The 12,383-nt window shown below is 35.8% G+C and overlaps 1 protein-coding gene across 1 annotated transcript in view; it reads right to left on the bottom strand.

The window, feature by feature from the left end:
* Nucleotides 1-1,700: 1,700 nt before the first annotated feature.
* Nucleotides 1,701-12,383, bottom strand: part of LOC116162869 — a 33,133-nt gene continuing 22,450 nt past the window's right edge. The window contains exon 2 of the mRNA XM_031476613.1: nucleotides 1,701-7,580. Coding sequence (XP_031332473.1) covers nucleotides 2,199-7,580 — 5,382 coding nt within the window. The 3' untranslated portion in view covers nucleotides 1,701-2,198. The remainder of the gene's footprint in view (nucleotides 7,581-12,383) is intronic.

Below are 12,383 nucleotides of genomic sequence, written 5' to 3'. Positions count from 1 at the left end.
TAACTCCTTAGACCATATAGTACAACCTTAGACCATATAGTACATGGACTGCTATTATCCCTATGCTTTCAATACAAAATGGGTGGTCACGGATAGAGGGCACTGTAGTCGTGGGTATGTGAATCTCAGGGTAAACTAAAGTCGTATGAAAACCACTCGGATCGCGTAAAGAGTAGCTTCTATGGTAACCGCGTAGTACAGGAAGCTTTAAATACTCTTGATTATCTTCTATACGTCCACAAATAAGAATAGGTTTGCATTTTTTGCCTTATCTAGGCGATTAATTAATTGACGTTTGTGAATTTATAGGTTGACAGTATCAAATCGTATCTAATCGGACAACTTCGGACAGACTCGTTTACCCTGAAACTCACATACCCAGGCGATGTCCTTGACCATATTTTCGTTACAATTAGATTAGCAGTCCATGTACTATATGGTTTAAGGTTAACTCTCTTATCAATATAATATGTTAATTTAGAGGATTTCAAGTGCTAGTAGTGAAAAAAATAGTATATATACCACGGTAGAGAAGTCTATTACTTGCCTTTGCACCTTACACCCCTCGGCGCAAGCGCCTCGAGATGTAATCTTGGTGCTCAGGCAATAATACTGTACTTCTCTACCTTGATATATAATGTACTATTCTTGTTGCGTTACATGTGACTACATATGTGCTTATTTTGGGCCGTTTCAATCTCATATATGCCATTACCACAGACACACAGCATATGGAATCATCTAAAGGAAGTCTTTTCTTTGCAAAGGAAAGCCATCAGAATAATAATAAACAACTGGATCGACAAATACGATGTAACACAAGTTTACATAGAACTACTACTATCGAAGTATACAGTTTAGTCACTTCAGGTGTTTTTTCGAACGTATACTTACACATTATTAAGTATTCTTTGCTTACACATAAATAAATGACAATTTAAACAAAATCGATCCAATAGGTTTTTTTTTAAATAAACGTTAACTAAACTTTTTACTTATAGTAGGCATTTCATCATCCTTGGTCCTGCTTATTCATAGTTTACGTACATTATGCTTCATTGTCCACATACAATTCTTGGCACCACTCCTATGGGACCGGAATTTGCAATCCAATTAAAATAAATTATTGCACTTTCCTCAACAAAAGAAATTGTGCAAATTAGTTTCTATTTTTTAACTGCTTGTGGAATAGTGTCAAGAATACAGGAATTGAAAAATTTAGTTTTTTAAATTTTTTGGATGTATCGAACAATCTGTTGATTAGCATTAAATGCGATTCCCCGTTTAATTCAATTTCTTTAGTAAATTGTTACACGTATCAGCAATATACGGTTTCTTGGGTCCAGTTTTTTATAACAATGTAACCAATAATCAGCCTTTTATCAGATGAACGTGATTGTGGTAAAATTTCGGATAAGTAGCAAGAGACCTGTACAGGTACATTTTCTTGTACTTACCAGAGAAACTGTAACAATGTTAACATGACAAGGTCTGAATTTTCAAAAATCCAATAAATTTTTCAAATAAAACTCCATAAACAAAATTAATCTGTGGAGATATGCAATGAATCCCAGCAGGGCAATGTATAAATGGCATTAGTTTTTATTGTGAATACTTTTTTATAAACACATGACCAACATATCTACATGAAATAATTATTGTGCAACATACTTCATAAAAATTTCAAATAATCAACTAGCCTGCTTTGCAACATTTACTATAACGCAAATGGTAATAATAATAATAATCAATACAAAATCAGTGAAATATATTTAATGCATTCCACAGAATTGATGTCATTTACAACTAGACACCACACCAACTTAGCATAGAGTATAAAACGAAAAATATAACATCACGATAAATAGATCTTTGCGTTTTATACCTAATAATTACAACTGTGACAGTGATTCCAATTAATATTACTTAATAAAAGTACTAATCGTAGTAAAATACAGGTAGGTACCAAATTATATCAGTAAAAGCTTTTGAAAGCAAACTTGTGATCAGTACTAATATTAATTGCACATCTACCTAAAGACAATACTATTATTTGCTACCTTAGAATATTAAGATTATTTATATTAAAAATTTTACAGTTTTCTTTTGCAAAAATGGCGCCATTCCGAAACCATACTTATATCGGAATTATAACATTCTACTAACTATTCTTAGTTTAATTAACTGCAGATCATTAATTATTCACCTAAGTCAAAACATTTATCAGATACTGTACTTGCAGGGGGTTGTATAATAAAGGTACTATCAACTTCGTGTATTTCTAATTGCGAGATAGAAGTTTGTAGGTTGCACTGTTCTTTGGGTACACTGTCTGAAGTTTTTAAATCAAAGAGTGTTAGAGCACTTCGCGTCTCTTCTGTCGGGGATTCAACAATATGAAAACTAAGATCGTTCAGGGGACTACTTAATTCCATCGGTTTGCTTGTATTAGCGAGAACATTTTCGGAAATGGGTAATATTACTAAATCGTTAGTTAAACTTGAGTAAAAGTTCTTATTATCAATGTTAGTTGAGGAAAGTTCATCTTCTAATAAATCGTCAATATTAAGACTGCAAGACTTTTTCAGTTCTTTGTTGTCTAGGCCAAGTGGCAGTTCAGTACATTTTGAAACTTCAATGGTAATATCCAAGTCGGACATGTCGTCTTTACATTCCTCTGTCAAAGGATGATCGGTTGTTAGCAAACTAATATCACTTTGGTTAGGATTTATGTAGGTGATAGTACTGTCAGGTAACTCAATAATAGTATTTCGTGAAGATAAATCTTCATGTAAATTAAGTGTAGAATTGGGTACATCAAAATTAATACCTTTGTTAGTAGTACTTGTGTGCTTAAATAAAAATTGTTTATTTAACTCGGAGGTGCTTTCTGCAATTTTGAGAATGACATCAAACGAACCAAATTCATCAGTTGCAGACTCACCATCTTGCTTCTTATCTGATAATTGCGGTAAATCATCAACGTCGCCGGCACAACGTGGATGTGATGCTGCAGTTGTTTCGAGGGATTTTGTAGTAGTTATTGAAATTATTTCAGTGTCTGCTGGTACCTGCATTTCAATTGGATTTGAACTAGAAGGTGTAATCTCGAGAACTTTTTCAGTTTCATTGGAATCCAGTGTATTTGTGTTACTAGAAGTGTCTTGCATTTCAATATTGCTCGGATTTTCATCTACGTCCGTAGTGATACTATCTTCGTGCACTTTCATATAAGCTCTTCGCATTTTGTGTTTCCTTTTATGCTTTTTAAGGTGAATCCTTTTGCCAAATGAAGCACCACAGAGATTACAACGATGTTTTTTGAAAGTACGAATCTTCTTAATGATTGCCTTTACTCCATTTTCGATATCTGCCATCGCTTCACTATCAGTCTTTAAAGAATCCTCTTCCATTTCATCAGTTGAGTTTTCACTTACTTTACTTCGTATCGCTTCAATTTGCTGTATATGTGCTAAGCTTTTCTTGTGAAATCTCAACTGTTCTTTATTGGGGAAGGCTTTACTGCACTTGGTGCATTTTGACGGTTTAGTTTCATCACATCCACCTACCACAAAACTGGAAGAATCTGAATCGGATTCTACTTTTTCGTCATCAATTATTGGAAGCATTAGTGTTTCTACGGTCGAATCCTGTTCGAGTTCGGATTCCTCGTCCTCTTCCAATTCTGAGCTGTTGTCTGCCAAAAGATGCTGCATATCTTCGGGATTAATGTTGTGCACTTTATAATGACAACTCATGTGGAAGTTTTTATGGCATTCTTGACACTCAAACTCTTTTTTTAAGTAATGATCTTTCAAGTGCTGGAACATGTGTGAATGCTTGTCGAATATTTCTGAACATATTATACAAGATCCATTCTTTGAGTATACCTCCCATATACAGTTCTTCATTACAACTGCATGAACCCTCCTGATGTGTACATATAAGGAAGAGGTTTGAGTGAAACCACGAACCGGATTACAAAAGTCACATTTGTACGGTTTATCGCCAGTGTGGACATTGAAGTGATCTCTTAATTGGCATTTTTGTTTAAACCGCCTTTCACAAATATGACACTCATATCTGCCAAACGCGTTTTTACTTACAACTGGTAGCAAGTCTAGCTGTCGAAGATGATGTGCTGTTGCTTCCATATCTTCACTTTCATCCGAGGTAGCAGTTCTGACAGATTTGTCATCGGCTATAATTTGCTGTACCCTTTGTCGTTTAGACGGTCTCTCTTCACCTATTGGCATAAACTCATTTATGTTACCAGTTTCTTCATCATCTGCAATGTTCTCAGCTAGCGCATTTATCTTCCTACGGCGACCTCTTTTGCGCATCTCCTTTTGCGCGAGGTCATTTGTACAATCATCTTTGAATAGATGATCTTCCTCTGTGATATGCAAGTTTTGTTCTGCCGCTTCCGATAGGTTAATACATTTGTCATTCAGTTCTTTGTCAGTTCCTTCGTCGATAGTTATTATTGGTTCAAGAATGCTTTTAGTGTCTATTAGGGGGTTTTGGTCAATATAAATAGGTTTAAAGGTACAATTAGGGTGTTTAATTTTAAAATGACGATAGAAATGCGCTTTTAATCTAAAGGTGCGTTCGCAACATTCGTATATCTCAATACCGTCTATTAAAGAAATCTGACCGTATACAATTTCCGGAGGTTCCTTTTGACTATTTTCGCTGTCGCTTAGATACTTTTCCTCATCTTCTACAGTTTCGTTCAATTCAGAAACATCCAAGGTTTCTACTCCTTCGTGATATTTTGATATGTGAACATTTAGATTATATTTTCTCTTGAAAGGTTTCGAACAGACAGGGCATTTCATAAATTCCTGCTTCTTTTCAGGGGTACTGATAAAACTAGAGTCGAGAGATTTTCTTTTCGACAGGCTTCTATCGAGACGTAATTTATTGTGTTCAAAGATATGCTTATCATACACCGTCTCTTCTATGTAATCACCACAAAAGTCGCATTGTATTTTGGGAACTCCTCGTGACAAACTTCTTCGCGAGCCCAACTCGTTGAGATTCAATGTACGATCACCTAAACCGACAGAACTTCCACCTTGAAGCGATTTATCAGATTCTTTCGTTTCAGTTTCGGTGGTGTCAAATTCGTTTTCACTTTCATAGTTCGAATCTTCGTTATCATCTGAATCACCATAGACGTTACTAGCTTTTGCAGATATTTCTCGTTTTGTTTTTGGAGTTCCATCTTCATTTACATCTTTATGCATCCGGTGGCGATGGGATTTCATAAACCTTAAGCGAGCAAACTTTCTGTTACAAACAGTACATGGAAATTGGTTGTTTTCATCTTCAACAGGCGGCTCCGGTTCAGGTGCTTCAGTTGGTATTACGCACTTATGTTGACTATACCAAAAATCGCTTTTAAACTCGCGGTTGCAAATTTTACAGATTATTGTTTTTGATAGATGAACCTGTAGATTATGCAGCTTCAAATATCTTTCTTTGGGGAAGGCCTTTTCACACAAGTAACATTTAAAGACGTCACCGTGTTTGTTATAAGCTATATTTGGATCCATGCATACGAAAGTGGGAGTATGCACGTACATATGCAATTCCAGAAATCGTTTTTCTGCAACACGTTTATCACAAATATTACAAGCATATGTAACCTTCAAATTGCTTTTGGCAGTACGGACATGTGTGAGATTTGTTTCCGGTATAACAACTTGACTGTTATCATTAGTAACATTGTCCACTTCTTCCTTAACATCTTCAGAGGTACTTCTACTAGCCTTTTGAGCCTTTATAACATTTGACCAATAGTTTGAATCTAAAGTGTTAGGAATGTGAACATATTTGCAATGTTGATTTAAAACAAACTTTGTTTTGAACAGTTTGAGACAAATAAAACATCGAAAATAGTTTAAGTGACATATTTTCTTCTTGAATAGAGATTTGAACTGACGTTTCAGCAGTTTCACTCTATTTCTTCGTTTTATCTTAGCTAACGACGTTTCTAAGTCTTCGCTTTCAGATTTGCTAATGCTGGTAGACAGTTGTTCGAGTTCAGCTTTAATCTTCTTCTCCTCTTCAACAGGAAGTTCTTCTTTCTCATCAAATGGAGAACTACGGTCCGGACTAGGTAATGGTGAAGGCGAATCCACTTGGTTGTTCTCTTTAGCGTTACTTAATTCAATTTTCCCACAGCTCTCAACTTCAAAAGTATCTACTTTAGCAGAATGTGACAGTTCATTCTTTTCAGTTTGGTCGACATTTCCTTTAACTATCCTCTTCTCTTTTGGAATTGGCGTCAAAGAAATTTGATCATTGCCTAACAAAGGAACTGCTATTTTACTGATTGTATCAGTTGATGTTTCAGACTGGACTGAGTTTACAGCTTCCTTTTCGGCGTAATGTTGTTTAATATGATCTTGCAAACTCTCATCGTCTATAAAAGTGGCGGGACATCTATCACACATAAACTGTTTATCGACATCATTTTCATGCTCCTCCTCGTGCACTTTCAACCAATAAGTGGTGGAGAAAAATTTGTCACAGGATTTGCAAGTTAATATCTCATTAGCAGACTCAGAATAATATAAATTGGCTATGGCTTTCATTTCATAAATTGTTTGTTTGTCTGAAGTATTGTTCATTGTAACAGCCGAAGATAAATATTCCAAATGGACCGAACAATTTAGTGCCTCTGGGAGAATATTGTTCGTTTTAAGATAGCTTATTTCTTCGCAAGCTCTTTTAACAACTGTCTCTATGGCCGAAACGTATTTAGGGGTTTTTAAAATTGATATTTGGCTTCCAATATTATATTTTTTTCTAATTGCCGTCGAATCCAGTTTTCTTGGAACAATTTCGATTCCTGGTAAGTTTGGAAAAGTAATATTTCCCGATTTTGGATCAAGTTTTATGTCTTGGGGAAGAGCACTCTCATTCTTCTCTTGTTTAGAATTCAACTTTTCCTCTTTTGGGATATCTTTGATTGCAATATTTTCTTCTTGTTTTTCAATTATTGTATCCTTTTTTTCACTTTTCACCACAGCTCCCTCTTTCAAGCCAGCTTTGTCGTCTTTCTTATCTGATGCAAGTATCTTGTCTTTGGATTCGCTGTTTGTTTTACTGTCTGTGGAATCCTTGGTGGTCTGTTTCTCCACACTTGTTTGTCTTTCTAAACTCGTCTTCTTTTCAGCATTTGTTTGTTTCTCACTGTTTGTTTGATTCACAACTACTTCCACATCAATTTCAGGAAGTTTTTGCGTTACATTATTTAAATACGCCAGTTGCTTACGTGGTAGAACCTTCGAGGCGTCATACAGATGATGTTCGGTAATATCAATGCTGGTGTCCGATTGGAGATAATTCAAATTTTGACAACGAAAATTAGGAGTAGTCGATCCATTTTCACTAAGTGATACATGAAATTGTGGACTGCCTGGACCAACTCCAAAAGGTCGCCGATATTTGTAATTGTAACTTTGAAATTTTTGCTCCGTGACTTGACACATCCTCTTGAATTCGTAAGCAGTCCGGAGAGCGATAAAACATGATGTACATATGTACGCTTCTGTTGTGTCCAGTTTCTGAAACAGTAAACAAAAATGTATATAAATATGTATCTCTACAAATGAATTTATTCCATATTACGAACAATACATTTAGGGCACTTTATACCTCATGCTTCATTTAACTTTATTAATGAGGTGCCCCCTCTCCCACATAAAAAGATGAAATGTAAGACATCAAAATAAGATTAAGTCTGTGATTTCTTAGGGGGTGCATACTTTAGCAGAAAAACCTTATAAATATATTTAGTAATCTTTGGCAAGGAGAATTGGAAACGTGTAGGTACATGTCTTATAGAAGTTGTTCTTTTGTTGTATTTATACAGTTCGTGCTATTATGATGTACTTCTTGCACATCAAAGTTGGGTAGTATTAGTGGGGTTACTTTATATGTTGATATCAAGATGATGACTTGAATGCGATATTTTCGATATGTAACAACAAGGGTAAAATTAATAAACAGATACAAGGAAATATTGACGGATCCTCAACTCGACCACCACTTTTTTAACAACCATTTATTTGAAGCTTGTAAAATACATATAGTCAACAAAAATGCATCAAATTCATGTCTTGGGCATTGATTTGTGGCTCTTGATTCTTTTCCCAATGATGTCGGTGCAGGAATAACGATTTTGAAACGTTTTGATCTCGGTTTTGATAAACATACATGTGGCCCCAGAAAAAGAATTTAATATCTTTGAATCAAACATACGCGGTTATCAAATGTGCATGTAATTTAGTCTTTCGGCATCAAGATGTGTTTGAAAGCTCCAAATTTATGTGAAAAGAATAACTTTGGGTACATTTTGCTCTTAATCTTATCACATAGTAACACATAGACCACAGAGAAGTGTTATATTGAATTGTTACAAATCTAAGAGTCATAGCGAAAGTCTGAACTCGATACATGACCTAGGGAATGAAATATGTTGATTTCTAGCCCACAGTTGTTCTTATTCCTGATTCACTCAAAGTCGTATAACTTTTGTTCCTGTTGAGCCAGCTTCCTGAAAATCAATAGCGACCTACCGAATGTATCCGCACACCAAATTTCAACACAATCGGCCACTTTTAAAAAGTTATTGCAATTCGTTTTCACGGACACGGACGGACAACAATACAAAACTATAAAGGCTCTGACTAATACCTGAACTGAAGGCTTACTTTACGCACCGAGCTAAAACCTAAATTGCCAAAAAACTCGCAGGTGTATGGTGAAAAGGCTTATTGATCCTGGCACGTAGAAATGAAGAATACCTGAATACAATGCAAAAAATAAAGTACGGTTTTGCCCTAAGGCAATTAAGTTCAGCGCATTTTCCATGCATTTATCAGTACTTTCCAAAAGGCCATAACTATATGCGCTATGTTTTTATTTGCTAGAAGCTTCCAAGGTTAAAATTAAAAAAAAAATGTCTCCGTAAATAAAAACGATGGCATTGCGCAGTTTGCGCATGCGCACGTCCGATTTTTACATTATGCGATATGTTGGCATTGACTAGCATTTGTGGTTAAAATTTCAAAAAAATATCTGTACAAGTTAGCATGACCTGCGCATGCGCACACCTGGTGTTTGCAATATGTAGCTGATATGTGTACCGTTACTAGAAACATTTTGGGTTAAAATTACAAAGAAATTGAACCATAAATAGGAAAGTTTGGTTTGGTTTTTACTCCATGCGTTGTTTGCCTACTAAACTGCATTCAATATAAGAAGGTAGTAGATGGCGCTGTGTTTGAAGATCGACACACACAGGAAAAATATAAAACGGCACAAAATTTGAAAAATATAAATATAAATCAAACGATATCACGCTTGGAAGGAAGAAAGTATTAATTGTGCACAACTCGTGTGCAGATAAAGTGCATTTCTTTTTACCGAAATAGCTTTTGTTTTGACATCACCAATGGTTATATTTCTTGCAGACGTCTCAATCGCCCTTTGTGAGTACCCTCTTCAGACAATCTGGTCTTGAGGTACCTACTTTGATAAGAGGACAGAAAGAAGATAGAAGATAGCGGTTACTTTCGTTGAGACCTTCAATTAGAATACAATGAGAGATCAAATTAATTTTTAACCCCCCCCCCCCTCCCCCTTCGGGCCCGTCGCTTACTGATCTCGGAAAAGAGGCGCACGGGAAAGTTATAGTTTGTACAAACCAATTTATTTCTATAAGACCTTTTATTTGAATACCATGAAGGGTAGACCATGTGTTTACTCCCCCCCCCCCTTCTAAAGTTTAACTTGGCACCACTAAAGGCAAGCGTATACAAAATCTGAGACCAAATGGTTGTCGTATGTAAAAGTTATGCACGTTTTACTTTCAAAAATAGCATCTCAGTAAATAATTCGTGGGGGGGGGGGCCTTTTAGACAGCGAAATTTGATGGCCGTCTGGCACACCTTCAAGGTATAGTATAGTATAATAGTATAGTATAAAAAATTGCAGGACTCTAGGACCATTCCCCTAGTAGTTCGAAACGGCAGAAGTGGGTCCGGACGGACAAAACGCAAACAATAGCACATTTTTTTAATTTTTAAAAAATGCGCTAAAAAGTTATTGTATTGCATAGCTTTAGCCATATAATACGCAATGCCAAAAGTTGAGTCGAATCGATTCAAAATTGACAGTGCCTTTTTCGCATCTCGACCATTTATAAACCGAATTGCAAACTTTTTTATTTATAAAACTAATAAAACTTAAATGGAACAAGGGAAAATCTAACGTTAGTTTCAAAATTTAGGTTTGCGCATGCGCAGTACTTTCCTATTTAGAAACGCATTGAAATGAAATTCTTCTTATAAACAGAAATTGAAGTAGCACGTCAAAAATGGATTGCACATGTGCAACGCCATCTTTCATATTTGTGGCCGGATTTTTACGATTTTAACAGTTGCATTTTATAAATGTGAAGTTCAGCAAGTCGAAATGCGCTTTTTGTAAATTACGATTACTTTTTAACTTGTTTAATTTTTTTGTGACTCCTTGAAGAGATTTTTGAAAACAAATGAAAACTTTGTCACTTGCTTAGTGATTAAACGCTACCGTTAACAATAAAGCCACATTTACACAAAAAATCACAGTGTAACAATGTGTTGCAAACCGCACTCTACCACAAATAGTGGGTCGATTTGGAAAATGCAGTCGAGGTGACATTTTGTGAGACGACCTGTCTTTGCCAGATGTGCCATTTTCTCTTTCTAAGTGCCCTCTTCTGACATATTCGTTTTGATTACACCGAGACATATGTCTTGTGCAGAAGTTCCACTTGCCCTTTGTCAGTACGTACATACCTCCCCTCTTCCTTAATATGTCTCTTTTTCCGACATTGCATTCTCGAGATATTCGCATTTAACGTTTGAATTCTACCTACTGATGTGTCTAGTCCAGATGAACAGTTTCCCCTTTGAAAGTACCCTTTTTCCCACTAGTTTTCGAGATATCAGAAGATGACATTTTGAATCTCTCAACTGATGCGTCTCAACCAGATCAACCATTTTTTCTTTGTGTGCATCGCAAAAGAATGTGCCCCGTTCTCGAGATAAATTAGCATTTGAAGTTTTGAGCACACCAACTAAGGCCAATGGCACAGATCACGCAATTTCCCTTTTGCGAGTACACTCAGTTCTCGAGATATCGTAGATGATGCGTGTGGTGGTCCAGATCAACCAATTTCCCTTTGTAAGTATCTTCCTCTGACCGAGCCTCCGACACTTTGTTCTGTACAGGGTGAGTAAAAGATCCTTGAAAATAACTGAGATATCATCGAAAAACTGAACATGTCAAATTTCATCTGTATTATTCCTGCCTCAAAGGGTTGGAAATTGCCGCTTCCGGTTAGCACCTTCTAGAATTTCCATACCACGATAAAGGCCAGTTTATGCTCATAAAGAATAAAAATAAAAATAAGAATAAAAATAACAGCAAATGTAACCGTTTATACTGAAGTAAATAAGAAATTATCATGAAACTAGATCCCTGTAAAAAGCTTCAGTTATAGGTGCCATTCACAGAGGTTTGTTGTCCAAAGCTACACGCTACTACCTTGTTATTCCTTATAGACGCTATATTGGATTTTTACAAATAAGTTAAGAGGATAAAAATAGTATATTATACAATGAGCATTTAATGACGAATTTCATACACTAGTTTTTATACGACTACATGCTTATCTATAAAGAGGTGCTACGATGGCTTCAAAATTTGAGATTTTTATTGTGTGCAAGTAGTGAAGTTACCAACCTCAAAGCGCGGAGTGTCACTGTCAAATTTATTCAAGAATGACCGCAGATTGGAATCGTATGATTAATTCATACGAAAACGAACCACGAATTCGCTATACCCAGCAGTTGTCATTTGTCAAACCAAATAAATTTTAGATCTGTCTGTAATTGTTATGGTATCTTTGATTTTCATAAATTATGCGTCGTGTTCCCGTGATGCTGCATTTCTGTTGGTCGTAAACTCGTGAACAATTTGTATCGAAATGACTCAATTAACGTACAGGTAGCAAATGTTTAATATATCAATTAAAGCATGGGAGGAGAAAATTAGTAGGTACATTATATATTAAGGTAGAGAAGTCCAGTATTATTACCTGAGCACCAAGATTCTCGAGGCGCTTGCGCCGAGGGATGTAAGGTGCGAAGGCAATAATAGACTTCTCTATCGTGGTACATACAGGGTGGTGACTTGCGTCACGCATCATAGGGATTTCAGTGTAAAATTCATAACATGCCATTTTTGGCTCCCCAAATTATATTAGAGCAAAGATGTATTAAGGTTTTTTGTAGAAAAAAAAATTTTTTATGTCAATC

Source organism: Photinus pyralis, unplaced genomic scaffold, assembly GCF_008802855.1.
Source record: "Photinus pyralis isolate 1611_PpyrPB1 unplaced genomic scaffold, Ppyr1.3 Ppyr1.4_LG2, whole genome shotgun sequence".
Lineage (NCBI taxonomy): Eukaryota > Metazoa > Arthropoda > Insecta > Coleoptera > Lampyridae > Photinus > Photinus pyralis.
This window is presented reverse-complemented; position numbering and strand designations above follow the sequence as displayed.